This window comes from Molossus molossus, unplaced genomic scaffold (assembly GCF_014108415.1).
Source record: "Molossus molossus isolate mMolMol1 unplaced genomic scaffold, mMolMol1.p scaffold_m16_p_4, whole genome shotgun sequence".
NCBI classification, from domain to species: domain Eukaryota; kingdom Metazoa; phylum Chordata; class Mammalia; order Chiroptera; family Molossidae; genus Molossus; species Molossus molossus.
The window spans coordinates 43,273,460-43,295,264 of record NW_023425377.1 but is presented as its reverse complement, the minus strand read 5'-3'; the positions used below and the strand labels follow the sequence as shown (position 1 = coordinate 43,295,264).

The 21,805-nt window shown below is 42.2% G+C and overlaps 2 protein-coding genes and 1 non-coding gene across 7 annotated transcripts in view; 1 reads left to right on the top strand and 2 right to left on the bottom strand.

Annotated features, from left to right (window-relative positions):
• The window catches only part of FNIP1 (folliculin interacting protein 1), a 131,386-nt gene extending 129,599 nt beyond the window's left edge, over nt 1-1,787 (bottom strand). For 4 of the 5 annotated variants that reach the window (XM_036281949.1, XM_036281956.1, XM_036281955.1 and 1 more), the window contains exon 1: nt 1,618-1,787. In XM_036281949.1, coding sequence (XP_036137842.1) covers nt 1,618-1,709 — 92 coding nt within the window. In that variant the 5' untranslated portion in view covers nt 1,710-1,787. The remainder of the gene's footprint in view (nt 1-1,617) is intronic. The other variant, XM_036281953.1, reaches the window with a different exon arrangement.
• A 593-nt stretch (nt 1,788-2,380) lies between these two features.
• Nucleotides 2,381-21,805, bottom strand: part of MEIKIN (meiotic kinetochore factor) — a 144,334-nt gene continuing 124,909 nt past the window's right edge. The window contains exon 14 of the mRNA XM_036282153.1: nt 2,381-2,712. Coding sequence (XP_036138046.1) covers nt 2,381-2,712 — 332 coding nt within the window. The remainder of the gene's footprint in view (nt 2,713-21,805) is intronic.
• On the top strand, nt 15,926-16,089 carry LOC118616637. The gene has a single exon (XR_004956625.1). It is a non-coding gene; the product is annotated as a U1 spliceosomal RNA (small nuclear RNA).

Genomic DNA, 21,805 nt, shown 5'->3' with positions numbered 1-21,805 from the left:
AGTTATCTATACTGCTACTTGTCCTATCTCACAAGGTTGTGAAATACCACCCGACTTAACTACTGAGAAAGTACTTTGGCAACTCTAAAGTAACATTACACAACTATATAGTAAACATTTGTAAAAAACAGACATGAATATTTTTTTCACACAGATGACTTGAGACCCTTGGAAACTTGAGTATCCCAAAGTCAATCTTTACCCAGAAATATAGACAGTCTATACAATGGTCACCTTTTTAATATCCATTCTAAATTTGCTCTCTACTGACTCTTGATTTACTGGATGGCTCAATGCAGTTATTATCTAGCCTTCACTTTCCTTTTCCAAAAGGAAAACACTAAAGAAATGTTTAAAGAAAGTCATTAGATGGACAAGACATTTATTTCCCAGTGGAAAAGACCAAATCCTAGAAAACTGTCTTTTGTTGAACACTTTTCCGAGATGTTCACAACTGAGATTTTTCTTTCTCTAAAGTCAGTTAAATTACTTTCCATTTACTACTTCAATTCCACATGTATTACTGAATATTTACTAATGTGACTTGTATTAAACAAGAGTGAGTGAATAATTTTAACACCAAAACTTTTTAAACCAGTGTAGTCATTTCACACTTTTGCCTGTTGCAAAATTTAACATTCTCATTTTTTCCTACTACCACTGCACAACTGGGTTCTCTGCTATCCTACCAGGTATGAGTGATATTTGACATTTAGGCTATCTATATACAAGTTTCCACACCGAAAAAAGTATGAAGGCTGTTCTGAAAGGCAATCTCTTCTTCAAATACAGTTTGGCGACTAAATTTTACCGTGAATTCAGGTTTATATTACATAAATCTGACGGTTTTAAAAAGTTTTTCTACCAGCAACAGGTTTTGCAACCAAAATTAACAAGCCAGTTAATTTTTAAAGACTCTTTTTAGTAACAGTTCTAAGAGGATGATTCTAGGATCAATTCTACCGCCATGCTTCAGTTTGGTCAGTAGTAACCAAATCTCTTAGGTTTCACATTTTTGCTCCGTTAACATTAAGGCCACTCAGTTCGGTAACTGCACACTTCCAATTGTAGTTTTCAAGAAACCTGCAAGAACGGCATCTTGCCCATTTGCCCCTCCAGCCTTGCCTACACTCAGACGGTTAGCCAAATCGTGCAGCTCTCTCCACACCACAAACCAGCTGGAATGGAGCACCCAGAGGGCGACTGGTCATGGGGAGGAGGGGAGAACTACTCCGCCTGGAGGACGGCGGCTGAGGTCCAATCCAGCCCGCGCCCAACTCTCCTTGCCGCCAGAAAAACGTGTGGACCCTACACGCTCAGGTCGTGGTGCTCGGTCCCGAGGGGCAGAGCCGCGCGTGCCTGCGGAGCAGGACGTAAACAAACCGACCCAGAGGAGAGGAGAGAGAAGGGGCGACCCGGGGTGGGGGATGGGGAGAGAGGACCTCGCTCCGACCCCTCAGCGCAGGCCCGCAGCTGCCTGGCCCCTCCGACCGCGGCCCGGGTCTTGCTCCCAGCGCCGCGCTGCCGCGAGGGCGTGCACACCAATGGCCCCGGCGCGTCTGGAGCCCTGAGCCACCAGGCCGTCGGCTCCGCGCCCCCCACCCTGCAGCGCCCTACCTGAACACGCAATCCGGATCCCGCGCGTCCCGACCGGGCGCACCCGACCCGTTCCTCTTGCTGAAGAGCTTCTGGAACAGCGTAGGGGCCATTCTAGCCACGGCCAGGCCCGGGTCGCTCCTCGGGGTGCTTGCTAGGCCCCCGCTCCTAGAGCCGCTTGGGCGCCTCAGTCATATGACAGAAATTAGTCACTTCAAACGGCCACGGCGCGCGGGGCGGAGCGTGAGACAAGGCCGGCATTTATTGGCTGGCAGTGAGCCGCGTCACGTGGCGAAGCGCCGAGCTTGGGGCAAGGTGGGGGCGTGGGGCGGGGCTGGCGTCCATAGGCTGGCGAGAGGATTCCCTCACGTGGCAGCTCACGGGGCGGGGCGTGCGCGGAAGCGAGAAGAAAGGAGAGAAAGGGGGGGAATGGGAGCGGAGGGGAGGGGAGGGGAGGGTGAGGGCGGGACGGGGAGGAGAGGGGCGGGACGGGGAGGGGTGGGGAGCTTTAGGGAGAGGAAGGGCAGAACTGGGAAAGGCTAAGGAAGGGGGTGGGGGGGAGAGGAGAAGGGGGAGGGCAGCGAGGAGGAGAGGTATCTGGGGAAGTCAGGCGCGAAAACGCACAGGTCGGGTTCCTCTGTGACTGTCACTTGCTACCTGAGGCTACGGCGGGTGGAACGGGGACAACGCCAGGGACTCGAGTGCAGAAGCCTTCGGCGCCCCTCACCCTGGACAAAGAAAGCTGCTTAGAGCACCTCGAGCAGACAACCTTCCCTTGTCGTCCTCATCTCGGCTTCGTGGCTTCGCACCTCCACCCGGCGCCTGGCGGAGTCCACGGTCCGCGGAGCAGAGAAGGCGCGGGTGCGTGAGCATTACCCGTGGGGCCGGGGCGTAGGCTGGACTTGGAGCCCGCCGCCACAGGCCTGCCCGTGCTGGGTCTCGGGAAGTGTGAACTCTGAACTTGACAGCGTGGGGCTGGCTCTTGTGGTCTGATGAAGGACCCTGCCATGACACCCGCCACCGCTGTGACTCCCAAGAGACGCTGCGGGCAGGTATCCTCCGAGTTTTCGACTAACTCCGCGAACCCTGGCACCAGGAATTCGTCCCTTGTAAGAGCTAAGGATAGGAGGCTGTGGATTTAGGCTCAATCTTAATGTCTAGGGGTGAGGAATTGTGGAATTGTAAACAAATGGGTTTCATTTGATGAAATGAATGAAACATAGGATGAAAACTTCCTTCCAAAGAAAACCGTTGCTCATAAATGACCTACAGTCTTATTAAACCCAGGAAGCCAAAATTTATCAAGGTTTATTTATTTATTTTTTTATCCTCACCCAAGGACATTTTTCCATTTTTTGTTCAGGTAGAGTAGGAGGGAGGGAGAGAGAGAGAGAGAGACATCGATGTGAAAGGAACACATCCAGTGGCTGCCACCCCTATGACCGACCAGGGCCGGGAACAAACTGCAACCAAGGTATGCGCCCCTAGCGGGAACTGAACCCAGGTCTCTCAGGACTGCAGGCCGACACACTAACCGCTGAGCCAAACCGGCCAGGGCCAAAATTTATCAAGGTTTAGATCAAACTGGTCTTACAAATTTTCAGCACCTCAACATATTTACCCACTCCCACTCCAAGGTGAGGAATTTTGTACTATGGGATGCAATTCTCTGATAAATATGATGTCAGGAAGTGATTGGTAGGTAGTTAGAAGGTTAGGTAAAAATACTTTTTTGAGAATTTCATTTAAGTAGGCATACAAATCAAATTGTCTTTTAAGTGGCTAGGAAATCCTACTGATTTGCAGCTAGAGTGTAAGCTATAAATAAGTGGTCTTATATAGAAAACAAGTAATAGGCAGAATATGCAAGGTGGGTGAAAAGTAGGTTTACAGTCGTTCATATGAAAAATAACAATAATTAATAAATAATAATGCAAGAATAAACTTTCCTGTACTCACAACTGTAAACCTACTTTTGCCCCACCCTGTATATCTGGGAAATCAGTGGTCAACATGTTGAGTTTCAACAGAAAATATTTTTAAAGCACTATTTACATATGATTAACAAATTAATTTATTCATTCCATAAATGTTTAAGTCGCCTTGGTGTAAGCAGTGGGGATTCGAAGCAAACGAGAGAGAGAGAGCGCGCGTGCTAACTTTCTATATGAGACAGTATATAAACAAGGTAATTTCAGACTAGTGTTCTGAATGAGAACTAAGCAACGAAATGAAGGAATGGGGAAGGTCTCTCTGAGGAGGTCACATTTGAGGTGCTCAGGTTAAGATTCATTCAAAGGTACTCACATTGCCCAAGCTCCAGAAGTTACTGGGTAATAAGGAACAAAATAGTAGGACTATATCATTTATACATTTAAGATAATCCTCTGGACTATGGTGCCAAACACTGAAAGATTTTTTTTTTATATGTTTTCATTGATTTTTTTAAAGAGAGAGGAAGGGAGAAAAAGAAACATCAATGTGAAAGACGAGCATCAATCAGCTACCACCTGCACACCCCCCACTAGGGACCGAGCTAGCAACCCAGGCATGTGCCCTGACCGGGAATCGAACCAGGACCTCTCAGTCCATGGGATGATGCTTAAACCACTGAGCCACACCTGCCATGCTGAAAGATTTCTAATAAGGCAAAATGACCTAGGTATATTTTTCTCACAAAATGTGACCATGGGATGAATTTTTTGTAAACAAAAATGAAGTCAATGCAATTTTTAAGAAGTGAAAAAAAATGCACATACTATAAGCCAATCAACTGAATAAGTTTTGGAGTTTTCTTTTATACTAACAAGCCACACTAAATGAGTATAAATATGGACAAAAGATACTGAGGACTCATGGCTGGTCCATAGCTGGCATAGAGAAGAGAGTAGTTCCAGGTCCCTTCAGAAGGAAGTTTCTAAATACAATAGCTTTGTGTGCTTTCATCTTGGAAAACAATTACTTCATGGATAAGTACAGATATTGATAGTCAGAGAAAGAGTATTACTGCATGCATAAGAGATACTTTTAGTAATGATTTTATTTCTGTAGTCTTAGTCTTATACTTGAAAGATACAGAAAAACTAAATTTACTTGCTGACATTCATTACATTTCCTTCATGTTGCAGCATAATACTCAAGTTACAGAATGAAGAGCACAGATGTGTTTGTCATTTTAAAAAATAAAGACATAGCCCTGGCCAGTTTGGCTTAGCGGTTAGAGCGTCAGCCTGTGTACCAAAGAGTCCCGGGTTCGATTGAAGCCAAGGGCATGTATCTCGGTTGTGGTTCATCCCCAGTCCCAGTTGGGGTCGTGCGGGTGGCAATCAATCGATGTGTCTCTCTCACATCAATATTTCTCTCTCTCTCTCTCTCTCTCTCTCTCTCTCTCTCTCTCTCTCCCTCCCTCCCTCCCTCCCTCTCTCCCTCCCTCACACTTTGTCTGAAGATAAATGTAAAAATATCCTCAGGTAAGAATTAAAAAAAAAAATTTTAAGACATGTAACTAGCCTGGCCAGTATGGCTCAGTTGAATGGAGCGTTGTCCTGTATACCAAAAGATGGCGGGTTCAATTCTCACTCAGGGCACATATCCAGGTTGTGGTTTCAATCCTAGTTGGGGCTCATACAGGAGGCAACCGATCTATGTTTCTCTTGCTCCCTCTCTGTTCTTCTCTCTCTAAAATAATTAAAAATATATACTCACGTGAGGATTTTTTTTTTTAAAAAAGACATATAGTCTGGCTGTTGTGGCTCAGTGGTTGAGTGTCAACCCATGCACCAAGAGGTCGCCAGTTCAATTCTGTCTGATCTCCAGTGGGGGGCATGTAGGAGATGGCCAGTAGATGTTCTCATTGATGTTTCTATCTCTCTACCTCTCCCTTCCTTTCTCTCTAAAATCAATAAATTAAAAAAATTAAATATATATAACTATACTTAAATTAAATATATTTAACTATACTTAATTATGCAGATTAAATTGGAAATATTTTCAAGTTCAATAATGGTGTACATTTTTCCTTTTTCCTTAACACTTCCTCTTTCCCCAAGAGGCTGAGGAATCTTAAAGTTGCCTCTTTAAGTTTAGGAAGTTAACTAGGAGGAAATGTGAGAAAGAAAATAATTATCTATTCATTAATGTTATATGAATGTGGAACTGTTGGGTAAGTCCAATACCTTTTTTTTTGGCCAATACTTTTTTTTAGTTTGTAATTGTTTTTACTTTATTTTTATTATTGACATTATTGCAGATGTCCCCATTTCTCCCTGACCCTTTGCCCAACCTCTACCCAGCCCCACTCTTGTCTCTGTGTATGGGTTATGCATACACGATATTTGGCTAATCTCTTCACCCTCTTTCACCCCCCACTCCCCACCCCCCACCCCTGCCAACAGCTGTCAGTCTGTTCCATGTATCAAAGGCCTATACTTTTACACGGGAGTAGAAGATTCAGCCTCATCCAAAACCCCCAAGAGCCTATGAGTCTCTGTCCACTTGCTTCTAATAACATAAAAAACTGGGCAGTCTCTTCTGGTTACCACATAAAGGAAAAGGTGGCAATAAAACTAGAATTGTGTTGCCTTAACCACCATGCAAATCAATAAGCATGGCATTAATTGTGCTAAATTTTCATTGATAACATCTCAGAACAAAACATTCAGAATCAAGATGATGAAATAAAACTGCCTAAAAACACTTAGATGAACTTAGAGTACCTCTGTTCTAAAAACTCTTAAATCAACTGCTATATAATAAGGGTATGGCAGTGGTTTGAGGAACCAGAAAACATTCATTCATTCAACAAATATTTCTTGTGTCACCCTAAGGTCTCAGACTCTGTTCCAGACGCTGACAATACGATGCTGAACAAGAATCCCTACTCTCAGGAATTTAGTTCTTAGTGAAAAGAAGCAAAATAAATAAGATGTTTGCAAGTTGGACTAGGGATTAGGAAAAAAAATAGTTGATACCAAACAACTGGAGGGGTCCAAATTTAGTAGGGTGGTCAGGAAAGACATCTTTTAAGATGTGGAATCTGAGACTTCCGGTCAAGATGGGGGCGTAGGTAAGCGCGGTATTGAGTCCTCCCACAACCACATCAAAGTTACAACTAAACTAAAGAACAACCATCATTCAAAACTGCCTGAAATCAAGCTGAATGGAAGTCCTCCAACTAAGGAATCAAAGAAGCAGCCACATCGAGACTGGTAGGAGGGGCAGAGGGGGATGAGCTGGTCACACACCCACGTGTGGCGGATAAAAATCAGGAGGACACCTTGGCTGGGAAGGTCCTCCCTGAGGACTGAGGGGTCCCCGTCCCACACCAGGCTCCCCACTCAGGGTTCCAATGCCAGGAAGAGAAGTCCCCATAACTTCTGGCTGAAAAAAACCAGTGGGAACTGAGGCTCAGGGAGTCTGAGGCAGCTGGAACCCCAGGCAGCACCTCTTAAAGGGCCCGCAAACGGACTTATCAGACTCATTCCTGCTCAGTGTTGAGGGAAGGCAGCTCAAGGGGCGCCAGAGACATACAGGAAAGAACTGAGCTGTTTGGCATTGAAGCGAGGGCTGGAGAGGGGGCTTTCTCCGAGACAAACGTGCTGTCAGAGGCCTTTGTTCCTGTGGTGAGCCCTTCCCTGGGACAGCAGACAGCTGCCATATCTGGGACTCCAGCAACCTGGCTCACACTGGTAGCCCCGCCCTGGTGATTCCCTGAGGCCCCGCCCCACCCAACTTTCAGGCCCACTCAAGCTGTTGCCAGTTGCTTAGCCATAGGATTGGCCTGTCTTGGATCCTGCTTCAGGTTTTCCTAAATTCTTTCAAACAAGCAGTATCTGGTCTCAGCTAGCCCCATAGCTCTCGTTAAGTAATACACAGAAACAAACAGAGGGAGGCAGCCAAAATGAGGAGACAAAGAAACAGGTCCCAAATCAAAGAACAAAACAAAACCCCAGGAAAAGAACTAAGCAAAATGGAGATAAGCAACCTAACAGATGCTGAGTTCAAAATACTGCTTATAAGGATGCTCAATGAACTTAGTGAGAACCTCAGCGAACTTAGTGAGGGCCTCAAGAGCATAAGAAAGGACCAGTCAGAAATGAAGGAGGCACTAACTGAAATAAAGAATAATTTACTCAGATTCAATAGTACAGTAGGTAAAGCCAAAAAGCTAACCATCGATTTGGAATATAAGGAAACAAAAAACACCCAATCAGAACAGCAAAAAGAAAAAAGAATCCAAAAAAATGAGGAGAGTGTAAGGAGCCTCTCGGGCAATTTCAAGCATGCCAATATTTGCATCTGGGGGGTGCCAGAAGGAGAAGAGAGAGAACAAGAAATCAAAAACCTATTTGAAATGATAATGGCAGAAAACTTCCCTAATTGGTGAAGAAAACAGACATACAAGTCCAGGAAGCACAGAGAGTCCCAAACAAGATGAACTCCAAGAGGCCCACACCAAGACACATCATCATCAAAATGCAAAAGGTTCAAGACAACGAGAGAATCTTAAAAGCAGCAAGAGAAAAGCAGTTAGTTACCTACAAGGGAGTTCCCATAAGGCTGTCAGCTGATTTCTCAAAAGAAACTTTGCAGGCCAGAAGGGAGTGGCAAGAAATATTCAGAGTGATGAAAAGCAAGAACCTACAACCAAGATTACTCTATCCTGCAAAAGCTGTCATTTAGAATCGATGGGCATATAAAGAGTTTCACAGACAAGGAAAAGCTAAAGGAGTTCATCACCACCAAACCATTATTATATGAAATGTTGAAGATAAAATATATGAACAAACAAAATGGCAATAAATACATAGCTATCAACAATTGAATCGACGAACAAAATGAACAAGCAGAACAGAAACACTCTCATATATATAGAGAACATTGTGTTGGTTGCCAGATGGGAGGGAGGTTGGGGGAATAGGTGAAAAAGGTGAAGGGATTAAGAAGTACAAGTTGGTTGCTAGACTGACAAACTTCAAAGGGAAGGGAGTTTTGGGGGTGGGAAGAAATAAACCAAAGAACTTATATGCATATACGCATAACCAATGGACACAGACAACAGTGTGGGAAAAGGCAGGAGGTGGGCATTAGTGAGGAGGAGGGGCTCAGTGGGGGAAAAAATGAGGAACATCTGTAATACATTCAACAATAAAGATTAAATAAATAAATAAATAAAATGGCATACAAATTAGTGTGTAGAGTATGATCCCACTTTTATTTTTTAAATATTTTTATTGATTTTAGAGAGGAAGGGAGAGGGAGAGAGAGAGAGAACCATCAATGAGAGAGAACATTGATTGGTCGTCTTCTGCATGCTCCCCACTGGGGATTGGGCCCACACCTGGGCATGTGCCATGATCAGGAATCGAATTGGCGATCTCTTGGTGCATGGGTCGATGCTTAACCATTGAGCCACACCAGCTGGGCTATGATCCCACTTTTGAAAAAGTAATACATATATGCTACTCTAAAGATGTCTTATATAAAAGAAATAATGGAGGATGTTAACAGCAATATGGATTTTCATGTATTACATATTCATATATATTGCATAAAAATTTGTTTCACCATCTTACTTGAAAAAATGGGCAATAAAAGTTATTAGAGACAAAAAAAAAAAAGATATGGAATCTGAACAGAAGTATAAAGAAAGAATGAAAAGGAACCAGCATGGGAAGAAGGTAGTAAACAACATTCTGGCAGAGAAAAGAAAAAGTATAAAGGCTCCAGGGCAGAAATGGGCTTAACCTGTTTGTAAAAGAAAAAGGAGTCCAGAGTTGCTGAATACACTCTGAGAGGGGGAAGATGTTTGAGATGTGGTTAGAAAAATATAAGGAGCCAGATTATGGAGGATCTTGTAAATCATAGAAAGGAGGTTAGATAAGTGTGTAAAGCTATTACTCCATCTAGGTGGCTATGGCATATTTTAGGCAAAAGCTGATGGTGGCTAACTGGGGGTTTTAGAGGTAATTATAGCTAACAGGACTTCTAGTAGCAGTGAAGGACAGAAAACCAAAGACTGATTCCTAGGTTTTTGACTTGAGCAATTAAATAGAAGTCATTTCCTGAAAGACCAAGAAAAACACAGGTTTGAAGAAGAAAATCAAGCATATTCAGTTTGGCTACATTAAGTTAGAATTAGACATACATGTGAAGATTCTGAGTAGAATATATGTAGTGAAACCAGGATTGGAGAGACAAAATTGGGAGCAATTAGTTCATACATAGAATTTAAAATAATGGAATAGACAAGTTTACCTGGTAAGAAAGTGTATATACAGAAGAGGGTCCAGAACTAAGACTCAAAGAGGACAACACTTGCCCTGGCCACTTTGGCTCAGCAGTTAGACTGCAGTGGTTTTCAACCTTCCTAATGCTGTGACCCTTTAATACAGTTCCTCATGTTGTGGTGACCAACCATAAAATTATTTTCATTGCTACTTCATAACTGTAATTTTGCTACTGTTACGTCTTAGGCGACCCCTGTGAAAGGGTTGTGACCCACAGGTTGAGAACCGCTGGGTTAGAGCATGTGACTGCAGACCAAAGGTCTTGGATTCGATTCCAGTCAAGGGCATGTACCTCAGTTTCAGTTCGGTCCCTGACCCCAGTCAGGGTCATATGGGAGGCAACCAATTGATGTGTCTCTCTCACATCAATGTTTCTCTCTCTCTCCATCCTTCCCTCTCTCTCATTCTATTGGAAAATAAATAGAAAAAAATATATCCTTGAGTGAGGATTTAAAAAAAAAAAGACAACACTTACAGGTCTTGAGGAGAAGAATACAGCAAAGAAAAATGAGAAGGAACAGTAGTAAGATAAGAAAATGTCCCCCAAACGAGGAAGGGGTCAACTGTGTTGAATATTGCTGAAATTTAAGTGTCCATTAGATTTGTCAGCATGAATATCTTGACAAGAGCAGTTCAATGGAGTCACATGAGCAAAAGCCTTAATGGAGAGGGTTCAAAACGAAAGGGTAGAGAGGAATTGGTAAAGCAAGTTTAGACATTTCTTTTTGCTGAGATAGGAAGCACAGAAATGAGGATTGAGAGGAGATGACAGGTGGGAAAATTGGGTTTCTTCTTTTTTTAAAAGATGGAAATATTAGAGAATTTTGTATGGTACTAGAAATGATGTAATAGAAATGGTGAAATCAAGCATCTACTATGTTCTAGGTGCTAAAAATAGATTAATGAACAAGACAGGTATGACCTTCACCCTTAAGAAAGTAACAAGTAAACAAGCAAACAAGTTATTACAGATTGTAATAAGTGCTTTTTAAAAAATCCTTACCTGAGATATGTCTTTATTGAATTCTAGAGAAAGAAGAGATTGGGCACATGGGGGAGGGGAGAGAGAGAGAGAGAAACTTCAATGTGAGACAGAAACGTTGATCATCTCCATACCGTATATGCCCCAACAGGATATGGAACCTGCAACCTAGATATGTTCCCTGACCAAGAATTGAACCCACAACCTTTTTGGTGTATGGGACAATGCTCCAACCAACTGAACCATCCAGCCAGGGCTGTGATAAGTCCTTTTAAGGAATCAAACTTTTGCCCAGCTGGTGTGGCTTAATGGATTGAGTGTCATCTCATGGACTGAGAGGTCCCAGTTCAATTTCCAATCAGGGCATATACCCAGGATGGGGGCTTAGTCCCCACTAGGGGGCGTGCAGGAGACAGCCGATTGATATATCTCTCTCACATAGATGTTTCTCTCTCTCTCCTTTCCTCTCTTTCTGAAAAAATCAAGAAAAACATATTTTTGTTAAAAGGAATCAAACTTTTATCTTCAATATGAAATAAATAGGCTTGAATTTCTCACCTTGAATTGTATTAGAAGAATACAAAAGAAGGTCCTTTACATAATGACACACTTGCATGACAAACATTCTTTCAACAAATATTTTCAAACAATATGTTTCACACGTCTGGCAGCTGTGGTAGAACCTGGAAATACAATGAAGAACAAGATGCAGTCCCTGCACTTTCAAGGAGCTTATAGTCTAGGGAGAAAAACATAATTTGACAGGTAATTATAGAACAGTGTGATAAATGCTATAATGTGGGCAACTGTAGGATTCCGTGGAAATATAAGAAAGAAAACTAACTTTTTGGAGTCATTAAGGAGAGTTTTCTGAAAGAAGGAATAAATAGGGGTTAAAATAACAATAGGAGAAGCTAAAGAAAAGAGGATGTGGGCAAGGAAAGCATGTTTCAGGCAGATGGATAGCACATGCAAGGCTTGGAAGAAACAGAGAATATAAAAATTCAGTGACCTATATAACCTAGTGGTAGAATTGAACTAGATTAAGAGAAATATGCAAAATACATTTAAAAGTTCAGACTTTCCCTGACTGGTTTGGCTCAGCGGTTAGAGCGTTGGCCTGTGGTCTGCAGAGACCCAGGTTCGGTTCCCGCTAAGGGCACATGCCTTGGTTGCAGTTTGTCCCTGGCCCTGGTTGGTCATGCGGGTGGCGGCCGCTCCATGTGTCCCTTTCACATCAATGTTTCTCTCTCTCTCTCCCTCCCTCTCACTCTATCTGAACAAAAAATGGAAAAATGTCCTCGGGTGAGGATTAAAAAAAAAAAAAAAAAAGTTCAGACTTGATTCAGAAGACATTTGAGAGCTATTGAGAGGTTTTAAGCAGAAAACAACATGATCAGATGAGCATTTTAGAAAACTCCCTCTGGATGCACTGTGGAAAATTCACTATAGGGTAAACAATAAAGGCTGAGAAACTAGTGAGGTGGCTGTTACACTAAACCAGGCAAGAAAGTACTGGCATGAATTCAGGGAATGGCCATAGGAATGGAAGAGAGTGGAAAACACTGAGGGTTATTTAGGATTTAAAATCAACAAAACTTCTTGATTAATTACCTGTGAGAAAGTATGAGAAAGTGAGGAGTCATGGATAATGGCCTAATTAGTGGCTCAGGAAATCTGCATGGATGAAGCTATCGAACATTAAAACAAGTAAGAGGAGAAAGAACTGGGGAAGATACGTTCAGTTTGGGATATGCCGAGTATGAGATACCATAAGAACCCATTTAGTGATGACAAGTATTTAGCTACACAGATCTAGAACCTCTAGAAAGGTCTTGGTTGAGTCCATCAGTCAAGATGTTCTGTGTTGTACATGATAGAAAACCCAAACTAAACTAGCAGAAGCAAAAGCAGAAGCAGAGGAGGAAAATGAGGAGAAATTGATTAAATAAATAAAAGATCTCATAAATAAATCTCAAGTAGATGGACAGTTCTGGCACAACTGCATGCAGGAACTGCAACAATGATATCAAGAATACAGTTTTTCTAATGAGCAAAAACTAGAAGTGTTTCCTTAAGATCAGCTGGACAAGGATGTCCACTTTCACCACTCTTATTCAACATGATACTGGAAGTCCTAGTCACAGCAATCAGACAAGAAGAAGAAATAAAAGGCACCCAAATTGAAAAGGAAGAGTTAAAACTCAATATTTGCAGATGACATGATACTGTATATAGAGAACCCTAAAGGTTCTGACAAAAAACTACTAGAACTGATAAATGAATTCAGTAAAGTAGCAGGATAAAAAATATATATCCAGAAATCAGTTGCATTTCTATACATCAATGATGAAGTATCAGAAAGGGAAACTTACCCTGGCCGGTGTGACTCAATTGGTTGAGTGTAGTTCCATGCACCAAAAGGTTGCTGGTTTGGTTCCTGGTCAAGGCACATGCCTGGGTTGTGGGTTTGATCCTGAGTAGGGGGTGTGCAATAGGCAGCCGATGGATGTTTCTCTCATCAATGTTTCTCTCTCTCTGTCCCTTCTCTCTCTCTCAAATCAATAAAAAACATAAATTAGCCCAGCCAGTGTGGCTCAGTGGCTGAACATTGACCCATGCACCAAGAGGTCGCTGGTTCAATTCCCAGTCAGGGCACATGCCCAGGTTGTGGGCCTGATCCTCAGTGGGGGGCATGTAGGAGGTAGCCAATCGATGTTCTCTTTCATCGATGTTTCTATCTCTTTCTCCCTCTCCCCTCCTCTCTCTCTAAAATCAATGAAGAAAATAATTGTTTTAAACTATAAATTGATTTTTTAGAGAGAGAGGAAGATACAGAGAGAAGGAAATACCAATATGAGAGAGCTACATTGATCTGCTGCCTCCTTCACACTCCCTGCTGGGGATGGAGCCCAAAACCTGGGCATGTGCCCTGACCAGGAATTGAACTGGCACCTCTCAGTCGATGGGACAATGCTCAATCCACTGAGCCACACCAACCAGGGAAAGAAGCATTTTTTTTTTTAAAGAAAGGGAAACTATGAAAACATTCCCATATATAGTTACATTGGAAAAAACAAAAACCTAGGAATAAATTTAACCAAGGAGGTAAAAGATCTGTATACTCTGAAAATTATAAGATGCTGAACAAAGAAATTGAAGAAGATACTAATAAATGGAAGCATATACTATGTTCATGGATAGGAAGAATTAACATCATTAAAATGTCCATACTACCGAAAGCAATCTATAGATTCAACGCAGTTCCTATCAAGATACCATCAATGGTATATTTCACAGATCTAGAAAAAATATTCCAAAAATTTACATGGAACCACAAAAGACCCCCAAATACCACAGCAATTTTGAGAAAAAATAATCAAGTTGGAGGAATCACAGTACCTGAATCAAATGACACAACAAGGTCATAGTAATTAAAACAGCATGGTACTGGCATAAAAACAGACATATAGATCAATGAAACAGAATAAAAAGCCCAGAAATAAATCCACACCTTTATGGTCGATTAATATTCAATGAAGGATACAAGAATATACAATGGAGAAGATAGTCTATTTAGTAAATGATATTGGAAAAATTGGACAAATACACGCAATAAAACAAAATAAATTAGACCACCTTTGTATACCACTCACAAGAATAAACTCAAAATGGATTAAAGACTGTCTGACAAATGTGGCTCAGTGGTTGAGCATCGACCCATGCACCAAGAGGTGGTTGGTTCACTTCCCGGTCAGGATATATGACCAGGTTGTGGGCCAGATCCCCATTGGGGGGCATGCAGGAGGCAGCCAATCGACGTTTTCTCTCATTGATATTTCTATCTCTCCCTCTCACTTCCTCTCTCTCTAAAATCAATAGAGGAAAAAAAATGTTTTTTAATAAAATTTTTTAAAAATGTTTCTTTTAATAATAATAAAAAAAGACATAAATGTAAACCTTGAAACCATAAAAATCCTAGAAGAAAATAGGCAGTAAAATCTTAGACATTTCTCATAATAATATGTTTTCTGACATATCACCTTCGGTAAAGGAAACAAAAAAAATAAAATAAACAAATGGGACTACATCTAAGTAGAAAGTTTTTGCAAAGCAAAGGAAACCATCAACAAAATGAAAAGACAACCTATGCCCTGGCTGGTTTGGCTCAGCGGCTAGAGCATCGGCCTGCGGTCCTGAGAGACCCGGGTTCAGTTCCCGCTAAGGGCGTGTACCTCGGTTGCAGTTTGTCCCCGGCCCTGGTGGGTCGTGCGGGTGGCAGCCACTCGATGTGTTCCTTTCACATCAATGTTTCTCTCTCTCTCTCTGTTCCTCTCTCTCCCTCCCACTCTATCTGAACAAAAAATGGAAAAATGTCCTCGGGTGAGGATAAAAAAAACAAAAAAAAAAAAACAAAAGACAACCTACTGAATGGAAAACATATTCACCAATGATACATCTGATAAGGGGTTAATAGCCAAAGTCTATAAAGACTTCATAAAACTCAACACCAAAAAACAAACAATCCAATTAAGAAATGGGCAAAGGAAATGAATAGACAGTTCTCCAAAGAGGACCAACAGACATGTGAAAAGATGCTTAATGACCCTGGCCGGTGTGGCTCAGCTGGTTGGGGTATCATCTAGTACACCAAAAGGTGGTGGGTTTGATTCCTAGTCAAGGCACATACCCAGGTTGCAGGTTCAATCCTTCGTTGGGGCTTGTAGGGGAGGGAACCAATTGATGTTTCTCTCTCAAAAATCAATTTTAAAAAAATCCACCTGAGGATTAAAAAAAGAAAGGGCCCTGAGCAGTTACAGCATCGGCCCACAGACCAAAGAGTCACAGGTTCAATTCCGGTCAAGGGCATGTACCTCAGTTACAGTTAGGTCCCCAGCCCTGGTTGGAGTCATGGGGGAGGCAACCAATTGATGTGTCTCTCTCACATCGATGTTTTTTTCTCTCTCTCTCCCTCTCTCTCTCTCCTCCTCCCACTCCCACTCTATCTGAAGATAAATAGAAAAATATCCTCAGGTGAAGATTACAAAAAAAACAAAACAAACTTACCTGGCAGGGGAGATACCATGATCACGAAGGTGGTTTTCCTAGGGCGAGGCTTATCCATTGCCCTCCAGCTGTGCTGACCCCTGCGATTTCCCCAACTGTGGGAAACACAACTGCATAATTTGTGGTAGTGGGGGACTGCATTCACACTCTCCCCTATACAAAAAGAGAAAAAAGAAAAAGAAAGGATGTTCAACATCACTAATCAAGAGAGAAATGCAAATTAAAACCACAATGAGATATATCACCTCACACCTGTCAGAATGGCTGTCATCAATAAATCATCAAAACAAAAACAAGTATTGGTGAGGATGTGGAGAAAAGGGAACCCTTGGACACTGCCGGTGGGAATGCAGATTGGTGCAGCCACTGTGGAAAGCAATATGGAGTTACCTCAAAAACTTAAAAATGGAACTGCCTTATGATCCAGTGATTCCACTTCTGGGAATATATCCGAAGACGCCTAAAACATTAATTTGAAAGAATATGTGAACCCTATGTTTATTGCAGCATTATTTACAATAGCCAAGATTTGGAAGCAGCCCAAGTGCCCATTAATAGATGAGTGGATAAAAAAGCAGTGGTGCCCTGGCCGGTTTCGCTCAGTGGTTAGAGCATTGGCCTGCGGTCTGGAGAGACCGGGGTTCGGTTCCTGCTAAGGGCAGGTACCTCGGTTGCAGTTTGTACCCAGCCCAGGTTGGTTTGTGTGGGTGGCAACCACTCGATGTGTCCCTTTCACATCAATGTTTCTCTCTCTCTCCCTCCCACTCTATCTGAACAAAATATCAAAAAATGTCCTCAGGTGAGGATAAAAAAATAAAATAAAAAAAGCAATGGTATATTTACACAATGGAAAACTACTCAGCCATTAAAAAGGAAATCTTATCTTCTGTGACAGCATGGATAGACCTGGAGAGTATTATGCTAAGTGAAATAAGCCAGTCAAAAAAGGACAAATACCATATGATTTCACTTACATGTGGAATCTAATTAACAAAATAAACTAGCAAAATAGAAACAGACTCATAGATACAGAAAACAGACTGACAGCTGTCATAAGGGAGGGAGTTTTGTGGGGCTGGGTGAAAAAAGTGAGCGGATTAAGCAAACAAAACCAAACAAAACCTCATAGACAAAAATATGGTGATGACCAGAGGAAAGGGGGGAGGATGGAAGGTAGAGAGGCTAAAGGGGACATAAATGGTGATGGAAGGAGACTTGACTTGGGTTAGTGAAGATACAATATACAGATGATGTATTATAGGATTGTACACCTGAAACCTATACAATTTTATTAACCAATGTCACCCCAATATATTTTTTTAAAGAAAGAGCCCTGGTCGGTTGCTCAGTGGTTAGAGCATTGGCCCGTGGAACAGTCATCAGCCTGGTCAAGGTCATGAAGGAGGCAACCAATTGATGTGTCTCTCTCACATCAATGTTTCTCTCTCTCTCTCTCCCATTCTATCTAAAAAAAATCAATGGAAAAATATCCTCAGCTGAGGATTAAAAAAAAAACAAAAAATCCATTTTCTCCATGTCAGCTCTACTTTGTTGTTGTGAACTCCATTCCCAGGCAGGGTATCCATTTGTGGACACAATGGCTGCCAAAAGCTTTTCTTGTTTTTAATCAATACCCAAGGATATGCTTACTGATTTTAGAGAGAGGGAAAGGGAAGAGAGACAGATCAATGTGAGAGAGAAACATCAATCAGTTGCTTGCATCTAACTGGGGATCAAACTACAAACTAGGTATGTGCCCAGACCCGAATCAAACCTGCAACCTTTCCATATACAGGATGATACTACAACTGAGTCACACCAGCCAGGGTGCCAGAAGCTTTTCTTTCAAGTAAATCCTTTCAGGTAAAATTCCAAGTCTGTATCCCACCATTTCCCAAAAAAAGCTCTGAGATTGAATCCATCAGTATCATTTTAGGTCTCGAACCCATTCCTGAATCAATCACTGTGCCAGAGTTTGCCGGGGCAGGGGGTAAGGGGGCAACATGTTATGTTAGTTAATTTAAGCCATTAAAGTCCCACCCTTGGAACTAAGGATCGGATCCGTCTCACCTAAACCATATGGCTTAGAAATTCAAAATTCAATTAGGATGGAGGTAGAGGGAAACAGATGTAATTCATGTACTCAAGGAGCTTGTAATCTAAGAAGAAAAATAGAATTTGACAGGTAATTATAGTACATTGTGATAAATGCAATGATGTGGGCAAGTATAGGATGGTGTAGGAATACAAGGAAATACAACTAACCTTTTGGAGGACAGATGCAGGGACAGTCACCACACATATCCACTATCAATATCCATGGCCATTACAGACAAAGATTGAGGTCAATTGCCCAGAGATAGTAAATAAAGCCAATGGTAGATCAGATCACCCAGGAAGACTGTAACATAAGAAGAGGTCCTAGAATAGAACTCCAGGAAATACAAAAATTTAAAAACAGAGGAAACCAACCCTTCAGATGAAATGGAAGAGAAAAAACTTGAGGTAAGATTAAAGCCTGGAGAGTAATGTTTCAGAGAGGTCACTCCTTACTGAAAGCTTTCAAGAAGAGAACTAATCTGCAACATCACTAGATGGGAGAGGTTTGGTAACATGAGAATTGAAAAATACCCCTACCCTGGCCAGATAGCTCAGATGGTTACAGTGTTGTCCTGATACACCAAGGTTTCAGGTTCTATAGCTAGTCAGGTCACATAAAATATCAACCAATGAATGCATAGGTAAGTGGAACAACAAATCAATCTCTCTCTCTCTCTCCATCACCCTTCCTCTCTCTCTCTCAAAAACAAGACACTTTTTTAAAAAGAAGAAAGAAAAATACCCTTTAGATTAGCATCAAGGAAGTTACTGGTATCTCTAAGAGGATCAGTGTCATCAGAGAGCAAGAGCTGAAGCCACCCAGACTCAATGTATGTCAGGGTAAGTAAAGTAGAAGAGAAGAAGAAAGGGCTGAGGATGCATTCAGATGAAGAAGAGTTGGGTAGGTAGAAGAATAAATATATAAAGGAAAGAGAGAATTTGAGATATAAAATGATTCAACATTTTATTTATTTTTTTCTTTATTGATTTTAGAGAGAGGAAGGGAGAGGGAGAGAGAGATAGAAACATCGATGAGAGAGAACATCGATTGGCCACCTCCTGCATGCCCCCCACTGGGGATTTGGCCCACAACCTGGGTATGTGCCCTGACCGAGAATTGAACTGGTGACCTCTTGGTGCATGGGTTGACACTCAACCACTGAGCCACAACAGCTGGGCTAAAATGATTCAACATTTTCAAATGCAGGTTAGATGGGCTTCCGGTCAAAATGGCGGGCAGGTAAACGCATATTGCGTCCTCCCACAACCACATCAAAGTTACAACTAAACTACAGAACAACTATCATTCAAAACTGCCTGAAATCAAGCTGAATGGAAGTCCTACAACTACGAAATTAAAGAAGCAGTCATGCCCTGGCCGGTTTGGTTCAGCGGTTAGAGCGTTGGCCTGCGGTCCTGAGAGACCCGGGTTCGGTTCCCGCTAAGGGCTCGTACCTCGGTTGCAGTTTGTCCCCGGCCCTGGTCGGTCGTGCAGGTGGCAGCCACTCGATATGTTCCTTTTCACATCGATGTTTCTCTCTCTTTCTCTGTTCCTCTCTCTCCCTCCCACTCTACCTGAACAAAAAATGGAAAAAAATAAAATAAAGATTGTAAATTAAAAAAATAAAAAAATAAAAAAATAAAGAAGCAGTCATATCGAGACTGGTAGGAGGGGCGGAGGTACGAGGAGCTGGTCACACACCCATATGTGGTGGATAAAAATTAGGAGGACACCTCGGCTGGGAAGGTCCTCCCTGAGGACTGAGGGGTCCCCGTCCCACACCAGGCGCCCTGCTCAGGATTCCAATGCCAGGAAGAGAAGTCCCCATAAATTCTGGCTGAAAAAAACCAGCGGGAACTGAGGCTCAGGGAGTCTGAGGCAGCTGGAACCCCAGGAAGCTTTTTATAAAGAGCCCACAAACGGACTTATCAGACTCTCTCCCTCTAAGCTTGGAGGGGAGGCAGCTCAAGGGGCGCCAGAGACATACAGGGAAGAACTGAGTTGTTTGGCATTGGAGCGAAGGCTGGAGAGGGGGCTTTCTCTGGGACAAATGTGCTGTCAGAGGCCTTTGTTCCTATGGTGAGCCCTTCCCTGGGACAGCAGACAGCTGCCATATCTGGGACTCCAGCAACCTGGCTCACACTGGTTGCCCCGCCCTGGTGATTCCGTGAAGCCCCGCCCCACCCAACTTTCAGGCCCACCCAAGCTGTTGCCAGTTGCTTAACCATAGGATTGGCCTGTCTTGGATCCTGCTTCAGGTTTTCCTAAATTCTTTCAAACAAGCAGTATCTGGTCTCAGCTAGCCCCATAGCTCTCGTTAAGTAATACACAGAAACAAACAGGGAGGCAGCCAAAATGAGGAGACAAAGAAACAGGTCCCAAATCAAAGAACAAAACAAAACCCCAGGAAAAGAACTAAGCAAAATGGAGATAAGCAACCTAACAGATGCTGAGTTCAAAATACTGCTTATAAGGATGCTCAATGAACTTAGTGAGAACCTCAGCGAACTTAGTGAGGGCCTCAAGAGCATAAGAAAGGACCAGTCAGAAATGAAGGAGGCACTAACTGAAATAAAGAATAATTTACTCAGATTCAATAGTACAGTAGGTAAAGCCAAGAAGCTAACCATCGATTTGGAATATAAGGAAGCAAAAAACACCCAATCAGAACAGCAAAAAGAAAAAAGAATCCAAAAAAATGAGGAGAGTGTAAGGAGCCTCTGGGACAATTTCAAGTGTGCTGACATTTGCATCTGGGGGGTGCCAGAAGGAGAAGAGAGAGAACAAGAAATCAAAAACCTATTTGAAATGATAATGGCAGAAAACTTCCCTAATTGGTGAAGGAAACAGACATACAAGTCCAGGAAGCACAGAGAGTCCCAAACAAGATGAACCCGAAAAGGCCCACACCAAGACACATCATCATCAAAATGCAAAAGGTTCAAGACAAAGAGAATCTTAAAAGCAGCAAGAGAAAAGCAGTTAGTTACCTATAAGGGAGTTCCCATAAGACTGTCAGCTGATTTCTCAAAAGAAACCTTGCCGGCCAGAAGGGAGTGGCAAGAAATATTCAGAGTGATGAAAAGCAAGAACCTACAACCAAGATTACTCTATCCTGCAAAGCTGTCATTTAGAATCGATGGCCATATAGTTTCCCAGACAAGAAAAACCTAAAGGAGTTCATCACCACCAAACCATTATTTTATGAAATGTTGAAGTGTCTTTTTGAAGACAAAGATAAAATATATGAACAAACAAAATGGCAATGAATACATATTTATCAACAATGGAATCTACAAACAAAATGAAGCAGAACAGAAACACTTTCACAGAACATTTTGATGGTTGCCAGATGGGAGGGGGTTGGAGGAATGGGTGAAAAAGGTGAAGGGATTAAGAAGTACACGTTGGTTGCTAGACTGACAAACCTCAAATAGAAGGGGGTTTTGGGGGTGGGAAGAAATAAACCAAAGAACTTATATGCGCATATGCATAACCAATGGGCATAGACAACAGTGTAGGAAAAGGCACGAAGGGGGCGGGAGTGGGGAGGAGAGTGTCAATGGGGGAAAAATGAGGAACATCTATAATACATTCAACAATAAAGATAAAAAAATAAATGAAACAAAAAAAATTAAATTAAATTAAAAATTAAAATAAAATAAAATGCAGGTTAGAGAGCAACAGAAGAGGAGGAGAGGGTGAAATAACTTTGTTTTGAAATTGTTAAGCAAGTGAATTTAATAAATAGTTTGCTTACAGATTTAGTTT